At 45.2% G+C, this 27,500-nt stretch overlaps 2 protein-coding genes across 5 annotated transcripts in view; one reads left to right on the forward strand and one right to left on the reverse strand.

Moving 5' to 3' along the window:
• Positions 1-6,711: 6,711 nt before the first annotated feature.
• Positions 6,712-23,294, reverse strand: tdrd1 (tudor domain containing 1). Of its 3 annotated transcripts, none has more exons than XM_062526753.1 (26): positions 23,186-23,294; positions 22,432-22,611; positions 21,998-22,050; positions 21,758-21,818; positions 21,179-21,293; positions 20,248-20,311; positions 19,876-19,977; positions 19,335-19,514; positions 18,727-18,870; positions 17,739-17,910; positions 17,311-17,385; positions 16,905-17,081; positions 16,399-16,506; positions 16,019-16,189; positions 15,109-15,396; positions 14,618-14,752; positions 14,112-14,219; positions 13,537-13,704; positions 12,271-12,849; positions 11,543-11,659; positions 11,178-11,291; positions 9,645-9,812; positions 8,764-9,150; positions 8,029-8,094; positions 7,494-7,534; positions 6,712-7,267 (listed from the first exon to the last, which is right to left on the reverse strand). In XM_062526753.1, exons 2-26 carry the CDS (start codon positions 22,586-22,588, stop codon positions 7,193-7,195), a joined length of 3,825 nt encoding a protein of 1,274 aa, XP_062382737.1. In that variant the 5' UTR covers positions 22,589-22,611; positions 23,186-23,294; the 3' UTR covers positions 6,712-7,192. The 3 variants fall into 3 exon arrangements, with proteins under 3 accessions (XP_062382737.1, XP_062382740.1, XP_062382738.1); XM_062526756.1 differs by having other exon boundaries at positions 14,618-14,749; positions 23,186-23,292; XM_062526754.1 differs by having other exon boundaries at positions 23,182-23,278.
• A 366-nt stretch (positions 23,295-23,660) lies between these two features.
• ccdc186 (coiled-coil domain-containing protein 186) overlaps positions 23,661-27,500 on the forward strand; it is a 45,746-nt gene continuing 41,906 nt past the window's right edge. Inside the window, exons 1-3 of one of the 2 annotated variants that reach the window (XM_062525622.1) lie at positions 23,677-23,783; positions 26,345-26,512; positions 26,640-27,500. The exon at positions 26,640-27,500 is cut by the window's right edge and continues 227 nt beyond it. In XM_062525622.1, coding sequence (XP_062381606.1) covers positions 26,480-26,512; positions 26,640-27,500 — 894 coding nt within the window. In that variant the 5' untranslated portion in view covers positions 23,677-23,783; positions 26,345-26,479. Of the gene's footprint in view, positions 23,784-26,344; positions 26,513-26,639 lie in introns of both variants that reach the window. The other variant, XM_062525623.1, reaches the window with a different exon arrangement.

Here is a 27,500-nt window from a genome sequence, read left to right on the forward strand (position 1 = left end):
AGACCAGCTGAGTTATCGGACAAGAAAAGGGAACGTTTAAGCCCAGGGTTTACGCTGAACTTCAGAACTTCAGCTAACGGGTAATACGTTTAAAAAACGTTAACACTTCAGATGAGGGATGAGGAAACGGCCATTCTGTACGAACTGCAAACTTTTAATACATGCTCTAGTTGTCAAGTTGCAGATAACAGTGCAAGTAACTGTTAAAACAGACAAATAAGATAAGATAAGATTAGATAAACTTTGTTTAATTCCACAAGAGGGAATTTGTGCTTCAGTATAGTAGAAACATAAACACAACTGGGCACAAATGAATCTGACAGCATGCAGTCACAAATCAGATAATGTGTAGTCAATTGACTGTATTAATGTGCATCAGCGTGTATTACATATTTGAAGGGTGCTTAGATAGACGGCATAAAAATATTTGTTGATCAAAATGGCAAAACGAGAGGTCAATTCAGGTGGCATCGTTTGACCCGACACCATCAAAGGTCATCCCAACCCTCCAGAGCATGGCGCTATAGGCCTCCGCACGTCTCTCCACGCACACACCATGACGTCGGACTGCTTGGGATTCTTGGAGGGATCACTCTCAAATCCTCTGAGACAGTGCTAAGAACCAGTTCTCAGGCCTAGGCCTCCGAAAGCTCTCCACACTAAAGACACCTACCACAGCAGTGACAGGAGGCTTTCCTTATCAAGCTCCCCCTAAGATTTAGCAAAGGGGAGTATGGCCCCCCCTAACCCCCCTCAGAGCAATTCCGCAGTGCAGATTTACAGTGATCCAACACAGCACTGCAGGTCGACTAACCTCTCCAATCCCCCACCCAACTCCACCTCTCCCACACATAAACATCCACCCACTTGCAGCATTCTGAGATGGGCCTCCAGGTTCTTATCTGTCAACAAAAGCATAAGAAACGGTCTTTCCCTCAAAAGTTTATCAAATTCTACAACAGGAGCACTGTCATGTATGAACACTGCAGGCCCTGAAGCATGGCATGTGCTCATTCCTGTGGTAAAACAATTCAAAAGATTTTCTTTTTTTTTTTTTAAATTAACACCACGTGGGGGAAATGCTTCAAGTGTGTGTGCAGCCTTCAAGGGCAAGTTTGAAACTGATGTTCTGCCCTGATGGACTGTAAATACTTCTGGACGTCACTAAAGCTGTCATTACAAAGGGAAAAAAATACCAGATAATTTAATACTGGTGGTAAAGTTTCTGCTCCTTAAGGGCAAATACTCCAGATATAAGTGTACTGTTTGTGGTAAGGCAGTAAAAACATCAAGTCTTACATTCTTGCATGTGGAACGAAGCGTTTCCTAGCGGAAGGAAAACAGTCAGCAACATCGCATCTTGAATGCAGACTGAGGCATAATGGAAGTCTCCAAAACAAAACCTTTTAATTTATGGTGATTTATCCAGGATATCAAATAGAAGTACACAGGCCAAGGGGCGTCGTTTCAGTCACTCATCTTCTAGCGCTCCTTTTTCAGCTGTCTTATGTTTCCTACACGCCTCACAAGCCAGACAGTATAGGCTCACTGGGCCTGATGATGGCTCTCCAATGTTTCCCAGAGACCTCAACAGCCACCTTTAATGTTCACCTTGACTTCAACTTTGACCCAAGGGCTGTTAGAGCTGTCAGTTTGCTTTGCCTTGTGTACTCAGCCTTTTAACTCAAACCATTACCCTCGTCAAGGTCATGTGTCAGGCTTGTGTGAGGTTCCAGTTACAAAGCAAGAGAAACCTGGATGCGCTTACAGTAGTTACATTGTGACAGGTCATATAAACACACACACGAAATAACAAAGGCTCAAACTACCAATAGTAACTCAGGAATTATAACAGCTGTGTTACTGGTACAGTACTTGAACAACTCTACATTGCGGCCAAACTCATCAACAAGCACCTGAATATGTATGTCGCATCATGGGCAGACTTGCATGCTATCAGTTTCTTTATTTCTTCATGCTTACCTTGGAATAGGAAGAACAAGAAGAAGAAGTAAAGCTGGCTTGTGGAGTCCATCATTGGAGACCTGAAACAAGGAGACAGAAAAGACTCATTACACTGAACGTGGTGAGCCGGTGAAAACGGTGACTGCCATTTGTATTGTTTGAGCCTTAAGTGTGAGAACAGTCAGCGACTACATGTTGGTCGAGCCCCTTTGAGAGAGAACGCTAACGAGAATAGCGCATTCTTGTGGGAGGAGAACAGCTGCGCTGGGCGAACCTTGAGCAGCACATAGGCTGCATTCCTCCTCCATTCAGCAGAAGAAAGGATGGAGAACGAGGGTGGGGACGGTCCCCTGAATTACAGCGTGTCCAACAATGTGCTTGTTAGCCGAGCATTAGCAAGAGGGGGGGGGGGGGGGGGGGGGAGCGGTCATTGAAGTGGGGGGCTATTTTTTGAAGAGAATTAAGGGTAGGCAAGGGTCGACTGACGCCAGGCTATTTTAGACAGGGTTAAATCATGATGCTGGACATCTGACGGATGGCTGTGGTGGTTGGGGGGGTCACATCCCCATGGTCAAGGGGCCTTCAGATGAAGCATCAACTAGGTGATGATAAGAGGCGTTAGCCGTGAGGGTTACCAAGTGGGTCCGAAATAGCACCGTTTATCACCCAATACAGCATGTGGGGTAGAAACATAAACATCCATTTTATAGTCGTGTCAAATGGGTCAACCACATAAAGGGACTCAGAAGAGAAAAAAGGGACCATTTGAATTGACATTGGAACTCCAGGCTCTTCTCAACCCTCTCTCCTCAGTCCTCCAGCTCGTTCCAACTGATCTATAAAGAACACTGGATAGACTATCCCATTTTTGCTGCCCCATCATTCTTTATAGATCAGTGGGAGCGAGCCCAAGGACCGAGGATTGAGGACCAAGGAGAGAGGTTTGAGAAGAGGCCTCTATATTTCGGATCGCTGGTATGCTTTGTCCACATTCTTTAGATGGCCTCAAATACAGCAAACCAACTCCTTACCTGCACAGAAAACCAAAGGTAATGCCTTTAAGGGCAGCATTTTGGACATTTAAGTTATAGAGGGACAAATCCCTCAATGCATTGTGGTCTAGATTAGAAGTATGCAGTCAGACCACATTCCAACTCACAGTCATTGGTTTCAATTTAAGAGCCTTTTACCTCTGGTCAGCAGCCAGCTACTGGACCATGGCTGAACAAACACAGGGCTGAGTGATGGTCATCTCACTGCACCTTAAATCACTGTCATTTCTTCATCTGGGTGTTACACATTAACCCAGAGGAATTCCTCGGTGTGTTCACATCCATCACCTCAAAGCTTCCAAAATCATCAGGTCCTCAAGAGGGATTTGGGTCAGGATTATATGATTTCATTGTATGCACACACACACACACTCACTCAGAGAGAGAGAGAGAGAGAGAGAGAGGGGGGGGGGGGGGTCTTGTGCCCAAAGATAGCATCCAGTTTGTATCTGACCTTCTTTTGATATTTTTGAGAATGTAAAAGTTTGACAAAGGCATCAAAGCATGCACTTCTGCATGCATGCGTGTATGTGTCTGTGTGTTATGTCTGGGCCATGATATCTGATTGGCCAAAATCCAGCTGGAGGGACACGGTGGGGCCGGGCAGGTGTGGTGGGATTTATGAAGTGGGTACGGAGGCGACAGTGAGCCATGAAGCGTCGCTGGGTTTCGCTTTGATCTGACTCGCCCACTCGCTCATCTCCTGCACACATTCCCACCACTGTCACCTTGGGAAAACACGGGAGGAATATTGCGGATAAACAAACCAACATTCCTCATAAAGAGGACAGATTCTAAAAACAAAAAAAGTGATCACCACATCACTTCCGTGCTTTAGAGTTTTAAACGATTTGGGACAGACCAGAGGAAGACACTGAGAGGGATCCATTAAGATTCCAATGCCGAGAATGTGCATTCACCTGACATGGTGAGGATGAATGGAATTTGGCAATGTCTCATTGTGCTGAAATACTTAGGAATACTTTTTTTTCTCCCCCTTCTCAAGAGGAGGGTCTTTGCGCGTGATAGGCATCTGAGGTCCCGGCCCAGGGCTGGCTCTGTGAACAAGCAGTCTCACAATCATCTCACGATAACCATCACGGCTTCCCCTGGCTCTCTCTGTGTGACCAGCGGAGCGTTCCGGAAGGAAAGAGAGAAGAGAGAGAAAGCAAGGGAGAGAGAGAGACAAAGGCACACACAGAGAGAAAGAGCAGATTTTCTATTATAGAGGAGAGCTTTTTATCTACCAGAGTGATTTACTCCCATTTCTTTATGATCTTCCCATCTCACATCCTTCTCTCTTTATCTGTGTGTCATTCCCTCACGCCCACCGTCTTCCATTTCACACAAGTAGGCTACGCATACCAATTGAAGACAGACTATCTTCATCATATCTTCTCACAAAATACCACAAATATCATTGCCAATTTCAGCAATGTAATTCATTTCAACTAGATGGTAGATGGTGTGTATTTAGACAGACTATGCCAAGTTTTTAGTCAAGAAACAGAAGCCAAGAAGTCTAATATGTTAATTATAGCCACTCAAGTTTCAATTCTCTATATAAACAGAACTCACAAAAGTGGGGCCTACAACTCAACAGCCGACTGAGAAGTTTGTTACTTGCTGGCTGGCTCTGAATAGCAACTGTCCAGAAATTGGCTCTCAGAAATGAATGGGCTTTTGTTTGATGTAAAATGTACATGGACAGTAGCAACATGTAAAAGCTTTAATACACTAAATGAAATCATTAAAATGCTGTTGCCAACAGTTGCTTCTTAATCTTCGGAAACCTTTTCATCTACCTCAACTGAAACACTGCTGTGATTACCTGCAGTGGAAGAGCCTTCTGCTCAGTGGCTGTGCAGTGCAGTGTTTTCTTTGATGTGAGTGGAGTGTGTGTGTGTGTGTGTGTGTGTGTGTGTGTGTGTGTGTGTGTGTGTGTGTGTGTGTGTGTGTGTGTGTGTGTGTGTGTGATGCTGACCTGCGCATACATGTTCTCTGGCCTCTGCCATAACAAGGTGAGTGGTTGACAGAGGATGCAAGTCTGGATACTGAACACGCTGCATTCCCATGTGCACACAAACAACGATCTGCTCCCCGTCTTACTAGCAGTTCAGAGGGCAGGTCAAAAACAATGCGACCACAATAAGCATGGAATAGAATAGTCAAATAGTGGCGAGGTAGGAATGCCCGAGTTTCCAACAGGGATCTGTTTACTATGTGACTTGACAGTTTTGTTTTATGGTGCGGGTCCCTCCATTTCTCTGTGGAGATAAATCGTACCTGTGCCTGCCTTCTGGTTTGAAATGGTAACAAGTCAGAAGCTGTCTAAGCATGACATAATTAGAAAGGAAAACCCTTGGAAGCACTTCACACAAGTGCAGTAATCACTAACCGGCAGCATTTAATGGCTACAAATTCTCTCCACACAAACGACTGAGGACAGTTATGAAAATGATGGGAGAGACTTTTACATTCCACTATGATGATTAGCTTGTAGAGTATAAAAATAAACCACCAAACCCTGCTCTATAGCCTACACATATTCAACAGTAAACAGTTCATCTTTCTAATGGTTTATTTGCTTCGCTTTTGAAGACATTAACCATGAATGTCTCAGGTCTGTAATGGAATGCCAGACACACTTTTCCGGGGGGGAAAAAGAAGAAATCTTTCGTGTAAAGGGATGCATGTGACATGCCCACCACTGGGTCTAACACAAGATGTCATGACAAAATGCACACATCCCTGTGGACCTTCTAAGGGGTTTCCCCATCCTCGCCATGGAGTAGGGAACATCAGAGCCCTTTTTTTTTTTTTTTTTTTTTAAATCTTTACAATAGGATGCATACCTTATCCAAAACAAGCCAGAATGCAATGCTCAAATGTGCGCACGCTTATCTCGCGCACTACATGTATGAGTCGAGATGTTTGCGTGCTAGCTATATGTGGTGATTCCATAGGCCTAGTGTTAGGGACCGTCAAGATGCAAGCACACGGGGCTTCATTTTAAGCTCATTCAAAAATCATCAAGTGCAGCGGACATCGCAAAGTACGCAAAGGGCGGGTCATAAGGTTGTGACCCTGAAGATGTGTTCGAGTTCCAAGTTTTAAACTTTGTTTAGTTTGTGCAGTTTCACGCTTTAAAACGTAAGATCTGCCAACAACAGGTAGGATAAACCCATATGCTTCCATTTCTCCCTTATTGAAATGTTTTGGATCGAGTCTCCTGCATGTCAAAATTTCACATGTCCATAAGCTAAATGACACCGGTGTTCTTGCCTATAGGCTGATAAAAGCTCGCGGACTATTGGCAACTGAACGCTGTGCACCAACTAATAGCCTATTATTAATGAAGTACTTCTTGCTGAAGAGAAGAAATACAACATACCACTTCAAACGTCGCTCTTAGTTGTATGACTTCGCGTGGACAAAGCCAGGTCCTCTTATCCAAATGCGTATTTCTGAGATGACAAGTTCCCTCTGGGGAGAAAGCGCTCCCCGCTCAAACTTCCGCAGGCTGCAGGCGTGACTTTGACTGGGCTCCACTACTCCGTTCATCCCACTGACAACTCAACCACCCCATCCACCCCAAGCTGTTTAAAGTATGGTTTATGCAAAGTTACGTTTGTGCCGTCAACGCCTAGAAGTCTGGCGTGAACTTCAGGTAAAACAACTGAGGACAACGAGCTATTTCATGACAACCCGAAGTTTTTTTTATTATTATTTCAAGAGGGCACAATGTCCAACAACTGTGTTAATTTTGGACTGATTCTGAAAACCGAACAAATGGTGCTAACTTGATTTACAGTATGACAAACAAGAACAGTTATTTTTCTGCTCGCTGAAAAGCAAGGAAATCCTGAAAAGGTTCATGATCCACATCCACGGAATGCAAGTGCATCGTCAACACACCACACAAACTGAACTTTTTTGTTTTTACTGTACTTTGAACAGAACATTAACAAAGTGCCTAAGGTTGCTCAATGACCAAGACAACTACCAACTCCAGCAAGTATGCCTTGGATGAGTGTGTCGTTTAAAATAATAAAAACATAAAATAGAATTAGTCAATACACACATATATAGCCCCGGTCATCTTTGCTTGGGCAACATAATTTTTTTAAACATTAAACAATAAAACATTAAAATAAAAGACAGGCTTTTTAAACTCAATGCACCACAGAATTCTGCCATCCGTTTATCTGCTGCATAAGATGTACAATAAGGTCTTCAAGCTTCTCCATCTGCAAGGGAAGGATATTATGTTAAGTATATGCATTCACTATGTACAGTATAACCACTATGACATGGTACATAATGTGATCATCCTATTGAGGTAGGTCTTTCTCAAATGGTAAATGAGAAGTGCCTGTCTCTTCTATTAGGGTTGGATTTCTAGGAATGCTGTCTAAATCCAATGTTAAACAACCCATCTTTGGCCAGTATCACCTATTTGAAACAGGTTCTCACCTTGTTCTTCAGTTCGCTGCAGCAGCATGCTTTGTGAGCAACTGGTGGAAAAAACAAAAACAGTTTGTCAGTGCAGTGACACTGCAATGAAAACATATTCATGGATGTCATCAGATCTCTTTCTAGCACCATGCAGTCTGCATTCATAATCTAGGTGCTTGATTTTATACACCTGTGGAAAGGGACCTGATGAAACCCATATGTTAGAGTATGTTGGCAAAGATGTAGGTTGGGTGAACCCTGCCTGAACTTCCGGGGAATTTGAATTTCGCCCGGCAGCTCAGGCTGGATACCAGCGGACCTATTTTTCGCTGTTTACTGCCAGAACCTTTGGCTCCAGTCAGAAACGGCCATACTCTAGTCCTAGCAAAGATGTGCATTGACCAATAAAAACTGAAACAAAACAAGGAATATTGAACAAGATGAATTACATGCATAAAGAAAGTTAAAAGAATGAACTCCTGCGAGATAACGGGCCTTAGAAATCATATTTTGGGGTTAGAGTTTTTGATGGGTGCTGGGAGAGTGTACACACCATCATTAGGGACTGAGCCGGTGCTGCCTGCCACGTCTTTGGCTTCCGGCACCTTCTTCGGGCCACCTGAAATCATCCAAACATCATAAATGTATCCACAGATACACACACACACACACGCACACGGCCCATGGGGAAATGACACGTCTGCTGGGTTACGGTCTTAAAACACCACCTGGAGCTCCACCGATCATCCTGAGAGGATGCGGAGCTCTGCACAAAACAAGACCTTGGCTGACAGTTTTAAAAGATTTTTTTTTACTGGGACCAACTAAAATAAAAAAGTTTACGGGACTGCACAAGAATTGGGTTCTAGAGATTCTGCATGTCTGTCTGGTTGAGCGAAGCCGCTTCCTAAAAACAACACCCAAGTTTGAACACTTGTGCAATCAAATCTATCCAGGATCGCCACAAGTTGTGAGGGACATCTTTGCATGTGGATGACAGGTTAACAGCAAATAATGTACTCAAGCGGCAGTAGAAGTAGACTACAAATACCTCTGGTAGGCTTAAGTTGGACAAGCCCTCTGTTTGTACTCCCAACATTCCCCTCATGTTTAAGCCGGACTGTGGTGGTGGTTACTGGGACAAATCTACCTTGAAATTACTGCAGAGTGGTCATTCCTATCTCTGATGACCTTTCAAGATATCCGAGAGAGTGGCTGTCCTGTTCACTCTCCAGTGAGAGGAAAATAACAAGGGGGAAAAATGACGCTAATGCGACGCAAATGCTACCTGTCACCGCGGCAACCTGCTGTTTGGGCGCGCTGTCCTGATGTTTGGCTGGAGCCGGAGACACCACTGGAGCCTTGGCTGGAGCCCCAGGTTGAGGGGTGCTGATGGGCTGCGGCAGACGCGGCTGCTGCTGGGGTGGCTGCGGCGGTGGGGGTTGGGGCGCCACCTTGCTCTGGTCGGGGACCTGCGGAGTGCTGGCCGCAGCCTGGGGGCCCTGGAGGCTCTTCAGCAGGAGTGGGCCGATGGGCCCCTTGGCCTGATGGGTAACGTCCAGCAGGTTGACGGAGCCGTCGAAGGCCTGAACGGAGGCCTGGAGCTTGCCGCTGAGTAGCGTCCCAAAGAGCTCCATGGAGCTTTCAGGCCACTCGGAGGGGAAGCGCTCCTTACCTGGGGGACAGGTGGAGTAGAGACAGGGGCTCGTAATGCTGCAAATGGACGGATGCAGGAATGGATGGATGGAGTGTGTGTGTGAAATCGTGCTCCACTGGAGATTTCGCAACGCTGCTACAGCGAAAAAGGCCGGAGGTGTGTTTAAATTCAGTTATCAGCAAACATTTGCGAACACTCACAAACAGTCTGAGGAGTTAGGTCTCCCCGAATATATACAGTGGAGCTGGATGAGAGCTGGGGCAAAGTGTCACTATGACAATGGAACATTTACACCAAATTGTTCAAATTTAACTGTTCTGAGAAAACATGTTCGCCATGAGCGTTCGTCATTGTTTGCCTAATACCAACACACCTCAGGACACAGACAGTTATAATATATATTTAAAAAAATCTACCGTCAGCCATATATGAAATTGAGATTTGATACGTAAGCATTGCTTGCTAAGGATATGTGGGATGGATAAATGTCTTGTAAAGCTGCAGATATTCACCGGTGAGGGAGCAGCGCACGATCCTGAGGGGATACTGGAGGAATTCTCTGGGCATGGGCAGGATGTGGGAGAGCGGAACCTCCTCCGCGTTCCCAAAATCGGCGTAGATCACGCTGGCCTTGGAGCTGTTGATGTCCAGGACCACGGCCCTGTACCACTTCTTATCTCCTGAGACAAGGGAGTAAACACTCGGATTAAATACGGAGTTCAAAGGAACTGCACTGGGGGGTGGTAGAGATGAGGTTACTTTACCGTTGTGTTATGCAGTATACTTCTGCCCAATGTGTTATGGACTCTTAAAGCAACACTAAAGAGTTTTTCGTACCTTAAAATAATGTTTCCAAAATCATTTCAGCGGTTCATCGACTCGTAACAGGGTGAACGGCACTTGCACTTTCACTTTGCGGCCCTCCATCGGCTATAACCGCACTATGTAACTTTACGAGGTGGGGTAGTGTATCTGTGGTTCGATGAAATGAGACATCAGAAACTACAAATTTGACTTGCTTCGATGTCGCAATACATCATACTTTCATAAAATCATGCAACATATTCTACCTTGTCTGTTATTTGCTGGATAAACAAATGGCGTGTGTGCGACAGAGGAAAAGTGCTTTAGTGTTGCTTTAAGGACTAAGGACTGTTAGGAAAGGTAAAACAACAGAGCCAACTGGAAAAAGGACGGAAAAATAAAATCACCAAATAGCTGCATGTTTCTGCATGAGAGCTCAACATACTGGTCTACCCACTATGAGCAAATTTGCTCTGTTCATTGACTGAGGGAACAATGCATGGAAAAGCCATTAAGGTAATCCTGTGTTTAGCAAGCTTACGGAATGCACAGCGACACACACACACACACACACACACACACACACACACAGTGTTTAAAGGGCAGGCCAGGCAGGCGTTGGGGCAGCTCCAGAAGTGTGTCATTACTCCAGACGCTGCAGACGCTAAATTAGTGGGCTCTGGGTCGGAATGCCACGGTGCAGCACAACGCCCCAACTGGGAAGGAGGGCTTTGATGAGCACCTGGCCTGCACTGCACTCCTATTGGCTGTCACAGATCCCACTAAGAGCTCTGCATGCAGGAGGCTGCTGACTTTGTAACAGTCCTACAGTAAACCTCCGACAGCTTGAAGGGTTCATGTCTGATCATGTCATCAACTCATAACGAAGGGTTCTGAAATAGGTTACGAGTTTAGGCCTTTAAATGAAATAATTTGCTAAATATTACCAAAGTCCTTATCAGCAAGTCTCACCACTTGGCGGCCATCTTGGTAATGGCTTCAAGCAGTTATTTAGGGCAGCTATTTCGGAAGATGACATGAATCATGCCATTGGTCACTTACATTACAGGAAGGGGCAGGATACATGTAGACAACTGCCATATACTGTAGACCTCTGAAGTTCACCCCATATGGAGGATTCTCTGAGAGCTCTCTCCTTATTGTAACATGTTTGATAATACATTCCTCAATGATAATGGCTGAATCTGAATGTGCTCTATTGTTGTGAGTGGCAGACTCACCTGAGAACTGGGCACAGCAGGCAGCGCCAGGCTGCGGTTTGGTCTGGCTAGGGGTGGCCTGTCCACAGTACTTCTCCACCTCCATGATCAGGGACTGGAACTTATCGGAGTTAACTGGAGAGACCACACACACACACACACACACACACACACACACACACACACACACACACACACACACACACACACACACACACACACACACACACACACACACACACACACACACACACACACACACACACACACACACACACACACACACACACACACACACACACACAGGAGTAGGGATTTAAAAAGACACCACAAAATGGAGATGCTGTAGACTAGGTTAGCGCTGGATCTAACGGCTGGCAGGACACCTTCAGTGGAGCTCATGATGAAGAAAAGGGCGGGGCTGATGGCTGCTGCCACGCGTGGAGTGAAGGTCTGGTTCCGAGGGAGCTCCTCCGTCTTCCAGTCCAGCGGGAAGGTTGCAGCTGATGGTGGGGACACAGGCATCAGGACATGAAGACACACCGAGGACTGAGGATGCATACAACTAAGCCAACCTATTATTGGAATGGCCTGGCACTAGAGGGGTTATTTCACACAAACCTGAGACAAAATCCTGGTAACTGTGCCATTTCTTATGTGGCGCTTTTAGCATACCATACACTGTGTACATTAATAGAATTTTCAAGAGCTGACTATAGTGTCAGTTCTATTTCGTTTCTCCCGACCGCCAGAGGCGGTGCTTTCAGCACCTGGATATCCATCACACGTACGTGTAGGTCGAGTGTTTATATCAACAAAGTCACCTGTGACCTGGGTGACGTCTGCCCTGTGCACCGGCACAAAAGGCAGGTCAACACAGGATACGACCTCTTGGCAATCTTCTCGTGGATATTCCGAGTGACTGCCAAGCTCTGGTGGTCATCCGAAACTCATAAAACCGTGGTTATATGCATAATCTTCGTTTTATGCTACCCATCTCTACGTATCTCAGCATTTATAATTAGCAGGTAAACTCAACCTATAAAAGCATGCATGGAATAGGATCAGGATCAAATGACAATGTGCTAGATTAGCGAAGATCATTCAGACTCACCAGGCTGTGATGCTGGGGTCTGGTCCACAGCGGGAGTTTTTATTGGTGGAGCCACAGCTGGTGCCTCTCTGTGATTGGTGGCTGCAGAAGGGTGTGCACCGTGAGCCTGGCTCTGATTGGTGGCACTGGAGGGGCGTGCACCAGGAGCCTGGCTCTGATTGGTGGCTACAGGAGGATGAGAAGCCTGAGGTTGACTTGTGGCATTGGTTACAACCTGGCTCTGACTGGTTCCACTAGGAGGGCGTGTTGCTGGGCCCTGGCTCTGATTGGAGGAACTGTCAGCGCTTGGGGCGGGGGCCTGGCTCTGATTGGCTGCAACAGGAGTGTGAGGGGCAGGAGGTTGGCTCTGATTGGCTGTGGTGGAAGGGCATGGGCAAGATGTCTGACTAACATTGGGCTTTTTAGCCAGCTGTTCAGAGAGAAGTGTTGCGGCGATGTTGTGGCTGTCAGACTGGAGCTCGATGCCGTAGCCACGCTCAGTGATGGAGACTACACGTCCAGTCAGGTACTGGCCAGCACACAGCTCCTGCATTCTCTGAATGGCAGCCTGGGTCCACTGACCACCAGCTGGCTCAACACCTGCAATTAAGCACACATGTGAACACTTCATATCAATACATTTAGAGAATACACTAATCCAGCGAAACACGGAAGTAACACAAAACCGCCATTACTGCGTGCCTGGCTGCTAAGAAATTAGCCCGTTGGTTCCATAGGCGGCTGTTGCAGAGGTTAGCTGTTATTAATACACGTCTTAATACTTTATGGTGTTAATAAATTACCTTCACTGGTAAGTTTTGGTACAGTCTGACATCATTGATCCAATGTTCCCTTTCACCTGACATTTTCATTCATGAGCAGGACCCCTTGTTAGACATTCTCTGACAGGATGCTTTCATTGAAAAGCACAGGCAAGTGTCACTCGTCAGGCACGCAGGAATGGCGATATTCAAGATGGCAGCGCCCATAAAGTTCGCGCTGGATTAGTGTATACTTCCAATAGGCTGAATCAAACCAGTCGTCTCAAAATCCTGCAAACTGCATGTACTGTAGGACTTGGGCTTTAACTACCTTAATCAACCAGCTGAGCTACTGTCTGGTTTAGATGATTCAAAAGCATTATCAGAAAAGCAGTCCTCTTCATGTTATTGCATATGAATATACCTCAGTGTGCCAAAGCCAACCAAATCTGCATGCCACTTGTAACAATTTGGCAGCCAAGGGCAACCGGGCAACCATGCCACCAACACGGCCACGGCCCCTTACCTGCCAGCCAGCAGCGGATGGCCAGGAAAGGAAGGGTCACCAGCCGCTGCTCTATGGTCCTCAGGTGAGCCGGCTCCACCGCGCAGCTGTTCCCGTAGTCCACGAAATACACCTGCGCCTTCCCATCAGCCCCCACGCTCTGCACCATGGCGCGGTACCAGCTGCCGTCTGTCAGGGTTGCAGCAGTTACAGTGTTTACACAGCGAAACTGAGTCAGCTAGAGCCAAAATGGCAACTATTCAAATGCCACTTATTGACGTATCTGACTGCAATGAACTGCAACCAATTCCACAGTTGAACATAGCCAAGCACATGGAGCACTGGGCTGGAGGCAATATACCAGACAAATGCTTCAGGAGTACCGGTAGTCAATTTGACAATTTACACACAAACACTATCTCAATTCATAATATTATTTACATTTGTCCAGCACAAGTAACTGACAAGTTTAAGTAACTGACAAGTTTAATGCAGGCAAAAAAAAGTTTCCTAATTGGTCAAGTGTAGTCTCCGTCACCATCCACATGCTGCTGGTGGTCGCCCCCTGTTGGTGGCAGAGTGGAATGTCATCTCACCAGAGAAGAGAGCACAGCAGGGCTCTCCCACCACAGGGCTGAGGGGAGCAGCATCTCCCTCACAGTGCTTCAGCAGCTCAGCAGACAGTTGTGCCAGGGCCTGCAGGTCTGCAAACACAAACACACAGACACACACACCAGAGTTTACGTCACATACAGACGGAAATTGTTCGGCAATTATTATACAGGTATTTAAAACATATCTGGCAGATTTTCTGTATGTCCGGTACTCTGGAATATTACAAGTTGATAAGCCTAGATAAACCTCAGGTGTGCACAAACACACACGCATACACACACTCAATCTCAGATATACACACAAATAATACCACCTACACTACATCAACTAGTATTTTTAAATTCCAAAAAGACTCACCGTATGGTTGTAGGTCATACATAATTACACAACAATAGCTTCATCCACAAAACACGTGTTAAGTACTGTGGAGTTAGTGGCATGATGTTGTAAATATGGCGTGTGCTTTGTGATGTTCTGTCAGTGGCACCTTCGGGTACGTAGCGGTAGCAGTAGAACTCTCCCGGGTTATCGATGACAGTGGCCACCATGACCGCCAGCTGGCCGTCACACGGGAGCTCAGAGCAGGTCCACTCCAGCTTCGGCGGCCTGGGGGCGTTCACTACTATAGGACACACACACACACACACACACACACACACACACACACACACACACACACACACACACACACACACACGCACCACTGCTGTTACAAAGCTGCTGTCATTAGGCTAGGTTTTGTAAAATACTGCCAAACAAGAGTTACATAAGTCATTCAGGGAAGGGTAAACTGAAAGCTAACAGTGACAGATGACAGAACATTCAGACGGTGCTCTTCCATCTACGTCTAAACATCCAAGCCCAAAAATACACCCAAAGACAGATTTCTAAGGTTATGTACTTTTATCGGCCTTCCTCTAAATCAAAGCGTGTCAAAACAAGTCAATAAAGACAAGGCATTAGGCGCTGCTCTCTCACCAGGGGCTTTAGGCACGGCTCCTGGGGCAGCGGCCATCTGGGGCTGTGGGGTGGCCTGCTGCTGCGGGGCTTCTGCCGGGGCGGCTTTGGGCTCGGCCAGCGCGTAACCCATGGACACCAGCAGCTCGCCCATGTCCGTCTGCGGGTCACTGGACTCGTCCACCATCGCCACCTGGAGGCCGTCGGCCTTCCGGCCGTGCACATCCACGCGCAGGAAGCGGTTGGAGACGAGCCGCTTGAGGATCAAGGCGGCCTGCTCGGGCCAGCTCCCCTCAGGGGCCAGAATGCCTGGGTAAGAGAGGAGAAGGGTCACTTTCACTTGATCAAATCTATTCACGGGTTTCATCAGGTCCTTTTCCACAGGTGTAGCCTATGAAAATCAACCTAGATTATGAATGCAGACTGCATGGTGTTTGATTAATACACCTGTGGAAAAGGACTGGAAGAAACCTGTGAATATAGCACCATGAACATTTGTTCACATCAGCCATTTTTTCTACATGAAATATATGGCAGGCCCAGCTGTTACTAATGACATTAATTAAGGTTCTGATTCTGTAACACTTACATTGAACAGACATAATTTCCGTAATTAGTAACACCTGTGCTTGCCCTTCCACTGTATGTCAAAATGGCTGTAAAGGTCTATTAACGAGATATGGCACATGAAACTGACACGGTACAAGACAACAGCAGCCATGTTTATGATTATATTTCCTACACTGGTCTCTCCAAAACATACCAGTTCATATAACATCTAGAGCGAGAAAAAGAACGGTACTTCTTTTCATGAAGTACTGCTGCTAACGTGTAAATTGTTTAGAATAATGCACATCTCGGCATAAACATGACTACATGACATGAAAATGTATTCCTAACAGCTTGTCCAGGTTAAAAGGTAGCGCTGTACCTGCCAAGCTGCAGGGGATGCCCTGCGCGGCTAACGCTAGCAGCTCTGCGGTGATGGGCAGCATGCGGGTCAGCTCCATCTCCTCCACGTTGCCGTAGTCGACGAGGCTCACCGTCGCGCGAGTCTCTGAGGTGTAATTCAGCACCTTCGCCCGATACCACTCCTTATCCTCTGCACAGCACAACAGTACAGCTCACTTACTGCAACTTCAACATATCATGATTCATTCAGTCATGCTGAAGAGTATCAGCATGACTGAATGAATCATGAGATATATCTAACGTATTGCATTTTATAAAATTATACAGAATGAAGAGCGAGAGTGATAGACAGACAGAGAGAGAGAGAGAGAGAGAGAGAGAGAGAGAGAGAGACTGTACCAGAGAACAGGGCGCAACAGATGGTCCCTGGGCTGGGTTTGAAGCTGTCGCTGGGCTGAATGCGGCAGCAGTGCTCTTTTAGCTTCACCTGCAGCTCCTGGATCACACCTGCTCAGGGATGATAGATGGGAAGACAGACAGACAGACAGACAGACAGACAGACAGACAGACAGACAGACAGACAGACAGACAGACAGACAGACAGACAGACAGACAGACAGACAGACAGACACACACACACAATATTGAAATATTTGGTCACCAAAGAAAGCCACTGCTCCACTACAGTATTTCATGTAATTCCTTTAGCTGTTATGTCTCAATTTTATTATTTGTCAGGTGCTACTCATTAGGCAGGTGCTACTGATCTCTGGTAACCACCCAACTGTTTTATAGCACATTTAAAAAACAAAAGGGCAGACAACAAGGGACAAACTGATCCAGTTCTGTATATTCTTCATCTTCAAATAACCTATTTTACAAAAATATCCTTTGGGATAACTTACGGGAATTCTCCACCACCTGGCACACAATGTCAGCGGGTGAGAGCAGGTAGGTGACCACTCCTGTGAAGGACTTGCCCACGTCCTGGAACTGGAGGGCAGGTTGCTGGGCTTCCGCACTGTTGCTGGGGGCATCCAACTGGCAAAGGTACTTCTCCACAGACGCATTTAGCATTGAGTCTATGGTGTAAGAGACAGGGGAACGACATTTTACACACGTTTACCTTTAGTGGTTAATTTGTGGTGAAATGGTCTAAATGTAATGTCCACACTGTATATTACCACAAGCATTTGCTATCAAAAGCTTTCTACACCGTAAAATCATAAAAAAAACAACAACAAAAAAAAAAACGTAGGTGTCCTAAAGTCTGACAATAGTGGACAGACACGCACACAGCCATTGCCTTACCAATCTCCTGCTCAGTGGTCGGGGAGACTTTCACTGCGTAGCCCTGCTCCAGGAGGAAGCTACTCAGCATCTTATCTGTGTAACACAGGGAATGAGTACATTATAATGGCCACTGAAATTAACGCCACACACAGCAATTCATGGGTCTCATCAGGTCCCTTTCCACAGGTGTATACAATCAAGCACCTAGATTATGAATGCAGACTGCATGGTGCTTGATTAATACACCTGTGGAAAGGGACCTGATGAAACCCATGAATAGCAAACCTATCAAAATTCCTGTGTAGACTTGAATAAAACTTGAATTATTCTAGCATTTATCCATCTCAATATTCTTTATTTTCGCTACATCTTCATAACTAATTTTACATTACATCAAGTGAAAGCTCTTCCAGTAACAGAAAGAGAAAAAAAGTTTCTCTCCGTACCAGTGGAGGCCACTTTCATGTCTACGGAGTAGAGTCTCTGAGCGTCCCCAGTGACGCTGAGCACGTGGATGGCTGCACTCTTCCCGTAGAGAAGCTGCTTGAGGAAGATGGTGCACTCTTCCTTCCAGCCGCCCGCTGCAGCCGCCACTCCGGCCACGCGACACTGCAGCGCCTGCTCAGGGCAGAGAGGGTCGGACAGTGAGGGAGGTCAAGGAAAGAGACCTCCTCTAACTGTGCGTTCACACCAAGACCGTCAAAAGCGCCGAAAATCATTCATTTTCTATGGAGAGTCGGCGCTACCGGCGTCAAAAGCGCTCTGGGCGTGGCTTCATGAGCTTCACGGGCGTCAAAAAAAAGTTGAGCCTCAGTTAACTTTATGGTAATTAGCTATGACACGGTTCGGCGTCAACTAATCAGAATGTCAAACTCGCAGGATTGCTGCTTGTGGTTTGTCCGAATGTTTCACGACATGGCTTTGGCGCTTTTGACGGTTTTGGTCTGAACGCACAGTAAAATACATTAAAATGGTGATGATGGCCAGGTCAATGGCAGACAGTTAGATATACTACTACTACTCACAAAAAGGCAGGGATATTTGGCTTTCGGGTGAAATATCAGGATGAACCTAGAATCCACTATAAACTTTACAGGTGAACTTAATGTGACCTTCTCTACACTTTTGAATGTGCAACAGTTCAGTGTTTCAGTACTTTCTGTACTGGAACATTACATTTCACCCAAAAATACATAACCCTAACTTTTTGTGAGTAGTGTATGTGGTCCTTTAGGCATCTTTGTGTAAATATCTCTCACTATCATGTTGTCCATGATCTATTTCAATCCTAAATGGCCGATTAGACAAGTGGCATCAAGTTTAGCACAGACAAAATGTATTATTATTAAAATAACTTGAAAACGTGTTTGTTTATTTCTATTGCCTATACTATAAAAGGACAGAGAGAGACCGACAACCAGGAGCAGGACTAACGTTTGGAGCAGTGCGGTCGATGCTGTCTGGAAGAGGCCTGATCCGGTCAAACGGGACGTCCTCTTCGTTCCCAAAGTCGATGTAGAGAACTCTGGCATTCTGCTGATCGCCACTGACGGTCTGCACCAGGCCTCGATACCAGTGCTACATTGGACCAAAGGGCAACTCTCCTTTATCACGTGAACTTTCGTACTATAATAATAGCAATACTTATTTTTACGGCATATCCAATATAGTCTGATCAGATAAGTGTCTTACCAAAACAAACAATAAGCATGCTGAATGGAAACGGTATACCGTTTCGGCATCGTCACCATGATGTGTGCATGGGCAATAATGTGATGTGAATCAATTAAATCAAAGAGATCATGTTTTTTGCTAGTATAAAGTATTTGTTCAGCTTCTTAAAACATACTATTATGTCGTGCAGATGCATACAAAAACCCAAGTCATTCAGTGATTCATTATTTTCAAATAGAGCTACTCTGTCATCTCATTCCATTTTTTCCCCACTGGCTAAAGATGTATCGGAGAAACATAATATATCGCAATCCCCATTTTCTCCCCCCAATATCATGTTTGCATATTTAGTGTGGTGTCTTGTTCACCTGGTCCTGAGAGAATTTGATGGCACAAATCTCCCCAACATCAGGGCTGTAGGGGCTGGCAGATGAGGCACCGCAGGCGCTCTGCAGTTCCATGGAGATCTTTCTCAGAGACTCCTCTACAGTTGCGCTATGGACGTGGATGAAGAACTTGCTGGGGCTTTGCACATCAACTACTAAAGCCTGTGGACAGATGGAAGGCCATAACCATTACAAAAAGCCTCTGAAGGCCAGCAACAACAACACAGAGTAGCCTAGCCACATCCAGGCTTTGCTTTGCATAGTGAATTCAAATGGCCTCTGCTACAGCTGCTACCTTCTCGTGTAAGCTTTATGAATTTACAGCCAAAAAACAAACAAAAAATTGCAGTGCAGTAGCAATACTGCCCATCAAAGCAGATCACAGAATTGCAGAATGTAACTGTACTGAATTACAGACTGAGTGATAAATGCTACATTTATGCTCTTTAGAGCATGGCTAATTATTACCAACCATGATGGGAACATGTTGACGAAAGAACGTGAGTTTTGTGGCAGTTCATACCTTAATCTCAGTTCCTTTGGAAATGTCATTCTTGCTTAGGTCCTGTAAGTACACCCTCTTGGTCTGAGGAGCATCAGTGCCATTCACCTGTGGCTGAGAAGACTGCATCATAAAGGACAATGTTTAGTTTTTCCATGTAGAATTGTGTACTGTATAGCTAATATAGTGTGTGTGTATGTGTGTGTGTGTGTGTGTGTTTCAATATAAAACGGATAAAGATATGTGATAAAGTGCCAACATTTCATAAATCACCCTTTCAGTGACTAGGATTTTGTTAAAAAGGACTAACAACTCTGGTAACCACACTGCACTTAAATGACAAGTGAAATGAAAAAGTTCAAAAACGTCTTATTGTACAAACATATCAAGCACCTTGGGTTCTGCAACAGTAGCTCCAGTGGAAGCAGACATGGCGGGGCTTTCCTTTGGCTTATCACTTCAGGAGATGAGGGGACAAGGACAGAGAGCGCAGAGAGACAAGCCAGACAAACTTCACTTTTGATAACAGGAACAGGGTAATATCAAAGATCCTTCATTACTGACAAGATAGAGCAACATACTGCATCTCTATGGATGCAAAATTCGAACAGTTCCTGTCTGCTTAAAGAGGCGTGTCGCAAAGTCGTCATAGTGGGATATCGATCGGCAAGCAGTTCAATTAGAATGTTTCTAGGTCTGCTTAAAGGGGGATTTCGCCCCCCTCCCCTTTGCGAAAACAGAACGCGGAAATGTTCGAACGTTTGCGCCTCTCGCTCTGCTTTAACCCTCTCTGGTAATATACTACAATCCCCCAAAATATCTGCACTGCTGTGTACGCATGATTATACTGTATATCCTACAACAGTACAAGAAATACCAAATCCTCTTAGCCTGGCTAGCGCCACCCCTTCTCAATGAGACGTGGTCTGGGAATCAAATGTTAATTTTCTCGTATTTGAAAAAAAATGCCCAGATCCATTTATTGGACGCCACGGATGTCTATTAAATGGGTCTGTGCATAGCTCATCATCATCGTGCTTTCCCCTGTTCTGTGATTGGCCCCCTATCTGAGGCAAAAATTAGGGCGGTAGTTTCCAGGCTGTCTGAATCAAATCGCGCGCGAGGCAGCATGGGAACACCCAGGCTAAAATCCTCTAGCAACTCCTGGTAAATTTCCCCCCAGAGCATAATGTAGTTCTTTCACAGAAGAGGCCTACAGATTTCAAGTATTCCCATAGACTCCTGGGACAATGTTATTGCACTTTTCTTGCGTCACTCAGATAGCCATAGCAGCTACACATAACCGATGTAGCCTTATAATTACCTCTGGTCAACCTCTGCAGTAGTCTTGCAGACGTGTCTATGGGCAGCCCAGTCCTCTGACTGACAGGACACAGAGCAGTAGTTGGTCTTCTTACAGCCAGAGCATCTTAGCTGACCTGCGAAAGCCAAAGGCCCCAAAGTTAAGCTCATAAACCAACAGGGTAGCGTGTTGTAGTAACTTTATAGCTAAATGATGAATGAGTAAGACTTATTACAACAAATTTCCTTTGGGATTAATGAAGTAACTCGTATCTTATGAATCAACAAAACGGACTAATTGGTGCGATCCGACATGGGGAAATGTCAAACTACAGATAAAACCAAAGTGCTACAAACGAAACACTTGACAAGGCCCGGTTTGTCTAGTTCAGTGCTTACAGGATAACTATTATGTTTCAATTAGGGCCAGGTGAAAAAGGGCAAATTACAATCAACAAAAAAAATCAACACAGAAACGTCTTAGAAACATAAATACACTGGTATTGAAAAAAACACTCATTACATTCTTCATTTACGCCTTTATTACAATCTCCTCTTTCAATCAATAAATCATATTTGCACAAAAAGGAAATGGACCAACCTTCTTGTCCACAATAATTACACAATTTCACTGTGGATGACCCAGGCACGGCAAGCACCGTCTAGAGAATGAAAATTATACGAGAGTAAATGAGTGATAAATTTATCATAAATGGAAGGTTTTTCTAGTCTTATCATTTTACATTGCTACTGTGTGCAAGACTTAAAATGGGCCAATTTCAGTGCCCCATAGCATGCATATGTCGTCACTAAATACACAAAAGTAGGTGAAAGCACAAACCGAGGAGAGGTCCGTGGCGCACACAGGTCTGCTTGGTTGCCTGTTTATGGGTCCTGCAGCGGATGTGAGAAGAGAACAATGAATTGTCTCCCATCTGGGTTATCCATTACAGAAGATGTAAACAACTAGGTGTCTCTTAATTGTTAAATAAGGACACAGCAACAGTCACTTGGGAACAACCTTTCTATCGCTAAGCAGAATACTGTCTATTTTTAACATCTTTCTATTTAGCAAACAGCTTTTCTTTGTTGAGTATCTGCCTGTGAATGGGAGTTCTGTATGCAATGGTTGAGAGAAATGTATGTTGATTCAAACTTTCAAGTGGTAAGATTCCACTGATATTTTGGGGGGAATTAGCCATGTTGTAAAATCAAAATGATTGACTAAATCACTCGTGGCATTAATAATCCCACATGCAGACTATTATAGTTTACCTTTGACCTCTGGTGTAGGTTGCTCTGGTGCCTGATAACTGATTTGCTCAGGTGGTACTGGCGAGGGACAAGATGGAGAGACCACGCTAGGATTAGTAGCGGGTCTGCGAAGAGGAAGAGTTGGCCTCACGATTGGGGAGAGGAAGGCGCGGTTCATTTTGGCAAGGGCAAATCAGTCACCTAAACATAAGACAACCATATACCCACAATTTTCGTTAGTTATTACACCACCAGTGATTAATTCTAAAGTAGCGTTACAAATCTAGTCAAATCAATGTATTTCACATGGAAAGCAAAGTTGGGCAAACCCAGCGTCTTGAAATGGGCGACCCATATAACTGAAACTACACAGCTAACGTTAGTTTTACAAACTAGGCTAACTTGAACTTGCATGCTCTGTCTGTAGATTTCTCATATACCCTGAACACATTCACCGTTTATGTAGATATTACTACTGCCACTGTTTGATTTGAAAGCGGAGGCAAAATTCTGACTTTTAAACGCACCGTATTTACTGAAACGTCGAACTATAGATGTCTGATATGTACTGCGAAAAAAGTTAACTAACACGTTTAGTGGCTAACGTTAGCTAGTTTACACTTCAGGGCATCGTTATTCGTTCAGTTAATACAGTTAATTACAAAAGACGTCCCATTTGAAGGACTTCATAAGACATCTTCGTGATATATCAGCACATAACATTTTAAGGTGTATTTTTTACCAAATTCATATTCCTATTATTTCACATACCTACCTGCTGATCTCTACTACACGTGGATATTTCCCTTCAGTGCGTGTCTGGATTGTGTGTGCCACGCATGCGTAATACTCCACGATGCTTCCACGCGACTCTGCTGAACAAGCTAAAAGAAGTTGTGTTATGCACTGCTGAGTGCTGACCCAAGAGATGAACTTATATTAATGTATTCAGGAAAACATGTTACTTGTTGATATATTCACAATACATGCACAGTGTACAAGAGTTACAAATATTATAACTCACCTTGTCCAGTTGATCATGACTCCTTATGATCATTCCATACAGTTTTGTGCAAGTGTAGTCTATAAGATGCCTCCACTTTACATAAATGTTCTTTATACGTTGTCTTTAACCATTTAAAAGTGTCCTCCACTACTGTAATGTAATGCATTTGCACGTCATGAGCGCACAGCAACAGTGGACAATCATTGGTCCAAATCGGAGCCGCTTTTCCTGCAGTGGCCATATTTGTTGATGTGTCACCTCAGAGCGACCCGTCTGGGTGGTTAGTAACAGAGAATAGGGATTCCCATATTTTGCCACTGGCCAAATATTAGCTGAGAGCAATGGATTTATCATAAACCTGCTAAAGGTAGGTGCCACCACTCCTAAACATAATTGCTGTTAGCAATAGTTCTATAATCACCGTCCTGCAATGCATTGCATGTTGGTTAGCTATTGCTAGCAAGTTGGTATGCTAACGCAGTCGATAGGGTTATCTGGTTTGTCAGCGTTCATCTAGCTAGCAAGTTAGCACTGTTGAAAGCAGCTGGTGAAAACCTGAAACCGATGGTGTTTCACATCACATAACGTTAGCAAGTTGACCCAACGACTCACCAAACCAGATTACATAACAGTCAACGGGCATAGAATTTCCATTCCATTTGACATTTGGACAAGTAAATGTTAGCCACACAGCTTCATGTCAGCTGACGGTTGCTTATAATGTCATTTTCTGTTGGATTAGCATGCTATCTAACGTCAACTGGGTTAGGAAACCATGTAGTGTTGGTACGTTATGTTTACATATCTAGGAAACATATACCTTGTCCACCTCTAAGCCGAATTGTCACTTATGTTTGTGTGATATTCATTTGTGTGACAGTGGCATGACACATTTTAGCGGTATTTGGCTGCATCGGGACATAATTAGTCTTGCCAGTCAAAGATTAAATCGATCTGGTTGGTTAGCATTGCTAGTTTGCTAGGATAATGTTAATTCAAACAGGTGCCATGTCAGTGGGCTGGGTGTTTGTGGTTAATCTTTCAGTACATTCCATCAGACAGCAACCTTGGGATTAAAAAAACACGGATAGAATCAAAATAGGTACAAATGACCACCTAGACAAGACTAGCAGATAACTAGTCATCTTATATATCATCATGACGCCTCACTGAACAGCAGTCTAAGTCTGTATTGTGTGCCATATGACAAAGCCTGATAAAGATGTGCAGTGACAAGACAGATTTCACTGTTGATATCTGGGGAGAAGCCATGACTAACTTCCCTTTCCAGTTTCTTCACATAGCTTTACGTCGTTGTAAATAAGAAAATTGTTCTCATTTTTAAATCATTTATGTTAGGCCTACGTTACTTTTCCATTCGTTGCTGTTAATGAGTATCTGTAGGTTTTAGATTCCCATTTCATGTTCTGTTAGAAGTATAAAGTCTGAATAGTTTCATAATCGTGCAATCCTGCAGCAGGGGGAAGAACAGTTTCTTTATTATTGTGCCAGGATTAAAAGCCTCTCTTCTCAAGTACACGACAGGGTGAAATATTTGGCCTGTAGTCTAGGGGCATACTGACTATTTGGCATGATGAAATGTCTGCTGAGAAAGTGCTGACTGCACATTTTGCCATTGGAACCTTCGTCTTAAACTGTAGGGTTTTGTCCACTTAAGAAACTGCTCACATGAAAACGCTATCTTACCAGCCTTTAGGGAAAGCAAGGGTTTATTGTAGTAGCGCAAATAACATGCACACATTGGCTACAGTAAAATTATTCACATACAGTAAGTGACTTCATGCTGAAGTGCATGGCTGTTTTCACTGAAATGGTCAGGTGGCAAGCTAATTAACTAAGCTATGTGCAAGCCTATGTGCGAAGTGTTGCTGTGGATGAGGTGTGAAGCGCTTACTGTACCATCCTGGTGAGTTCAAGTGCCTTATCACTCCTGGTGAGAGACTGGGCAAAGTGCAAACACGGTAATGATCTTTCAGTTTACTCTCCGCCTCCCCTGACACACACAATAGCTGGGTTTCCATTCATATTCCACGCACGTTCATGAAAATCTGGCTCAACACACGTGTAGATGTACGTGCCTTTCCAGTTGTCTTGAGTTAAAATGAACATTCTCCCAATCTCAAGATGAGTTCTGATCAGCTGTTGGAACAAATCATCACAAATGGTGTCGTCAGGGCAGCATTACGGAAACACAGAGGTAGAAATGCAAAGAAATGTGAATAAATTGTTTCCTTCAACGTAAATGGCATGATACCTCCCTCAAGCTAATCAAATTTATATGCGTATTAGAAAATGGATTGCACATAATTTCAAGTGTTTCCAGTCCAGTCCAGACAGCCATTTCTTATTTGAATTGACAAAATGTGCATAAAACTTGGATGGAAACCGGCACATTAAGACACGTGTACATACTGCGAGCAAGTCTACTGTGTATACATGCCTTCAGCTGTCATAAGTGCGCGCACACACACACACACGCCTACATCTTGGAAGCAACTGAAAAATAGCTCAGACGTCACCAGGGCCTGTTGGAATTTACAGTCATGGAGTGACTTCCTGAAATTCCTTTATGCATCAGCACACGCATACAAAATTTGTCTTGACATGGATTGTATGAAACCAGCTGTAACTGATCTTAGTTGCAAGACATATTCAAGGACACTAAGCTTACTGACTTCTGCATTGAAACCAAACCAAATGCCGGAGGATCCGTATCAACACAGACAGCATTTGGGACAGGTTTCACTATTAGATATCTCTCAGCCTGTGGGTAGAACTATCACTTCTGTCTGTCCCATTGTGTGTGCGGCAGTGCCACACCCCTGGCCAGGCCTTCCCACTGTTGTGTTGCTGGGCGTGTTCATTTTAAAGCCCTGTGTCAATGCATTTCTCTCCTTACTGGTTGAGGTTGTGGAGCAGGTCTGATGGAATATCTGTAAGTCTGAGCTATTCTTATAGTCTTTACCCAGAAGGAAGCGTGAAAGAAGGAAGGCTTTTTGAAGCTCCTCGTCGGTGCTTAGTTGGAAGGATTTACTAGATGAGATGCCTGTTGTCTCAAATGTTGTGGTTTTTAATGTACGTTTACTGTTATATTTACTAAACATTCACATTTCCTATCCGCAGTTTTGTGTTTGTATTGGTGTCTCCAGTTAAACACTTTTTTTTTCCATCCTGTTCTTACTTCTACTCATTTGTCTGTCAGTCTCAGCTCTCAGCTGCGGTGGACGTGAAGGTGAGGATGGAACAGCCAGACCATCAGGAGGAAGGGCAGGTCACCGCCCCTGCTGACCCACAGGGGGGATCGGAGGTCAGTGCGACGCCTGCGGGGTCAGAGCAGGTCACTGGCAACAGCGGCGATCTGTTGACCAAGCCTGACGGTATCGGCGCCAAGGAGAATGACCTGGGAGCAGAGGAGCTGGACAGTGTTCCGTTGGACAGTGGGCTGTCGGAGAGCGGGGACAGGGGCGAGCCCGGCACAGACCCCCCGTCCCAGGCCGACGGCAACACCAGCTGCGACAGCGGCACCTCGTCTATGGACGACGCCAGGACTCCCACCGGTGCGCCAGACGCGTCTCCGGAATGTTCTCCCGCCGTCATGGGCGAAACAACGGAATTGTCACCCGTCGGTCTAATTCAGGAATCCTCCCCAGCGGTTCTGGACGGAGTAGAGGAACTCTCGCCGGTCCCCTTGGACGGTATAGCGGAATGTTCTCCAGCAGTTGTCGATGGAGCTCTAGAACCCTGTCCTGCCGTTCTAGACGGCGCTAACTTGTCTTCTCTGACTGTACTAGTCGGGGCGATAGAACCCTCTCCCACTGATCAAGGCGGACTGTCAGAACCCACACCCACACCTGCTCACACACAGTGTGAGGTGACCGTGCCTACCGCACCGGTGGCTAACGGCCCCAGCAGCGCCAGCGATGCCCCCGGCTCTCCTCACAGTGCTGGGGAACGGAGCCCCTCCACCCCCACGGGCAGCGCCAACACCTCGGGCAAGAGCAGCCCGCAGACCCCCACCCCGCAGACCACGGCCCCCAACAACAACACGACAAACTCCAGCGCC

Source organism: Sardina pilchardus, chromosome 22 (genome assembly GCF_963854185.1).
Source record: "Sardina pilchardus chromosome 22, fSarPil1.1, whole genome shotgun sequence".
Taxonomy (NCBI): domain Eukaryota; kingdom Metazoa; phylum Chordata; class Actinopteri; order Clupeiformes; family Clupeidae; genus Sardina; species Sardina pilchardus.

What these genes read in the sequence shown, in the direction of transcription:
- tdrd1 (XM_062526753.1), bottom strand. Translation starts at nt 22,588, where the DNA reads ATGAACCGCGCCTTCCTCTCCCCAATCGTGAGGCCAACTCTTCCTCTT. An exon ending in GCGCCACGGACCTCTCCTCG is followed by an intron (nt 21,819 to 21,997) that starts GTTTGTGCTTTC and finishes TTCATTCTCTAG; the next exon opens with ACGGTGCTTGCCGTGCCTGG. An exon ending in CGGCTCAGTCCCTAATGATG is followed by an intron (nt 7,535 to 8,028) that starts GTGTGTACACTC and finishes TTTTTCCACCAG; the next exon opens with TTGCTCACAAAGCATGCTGC.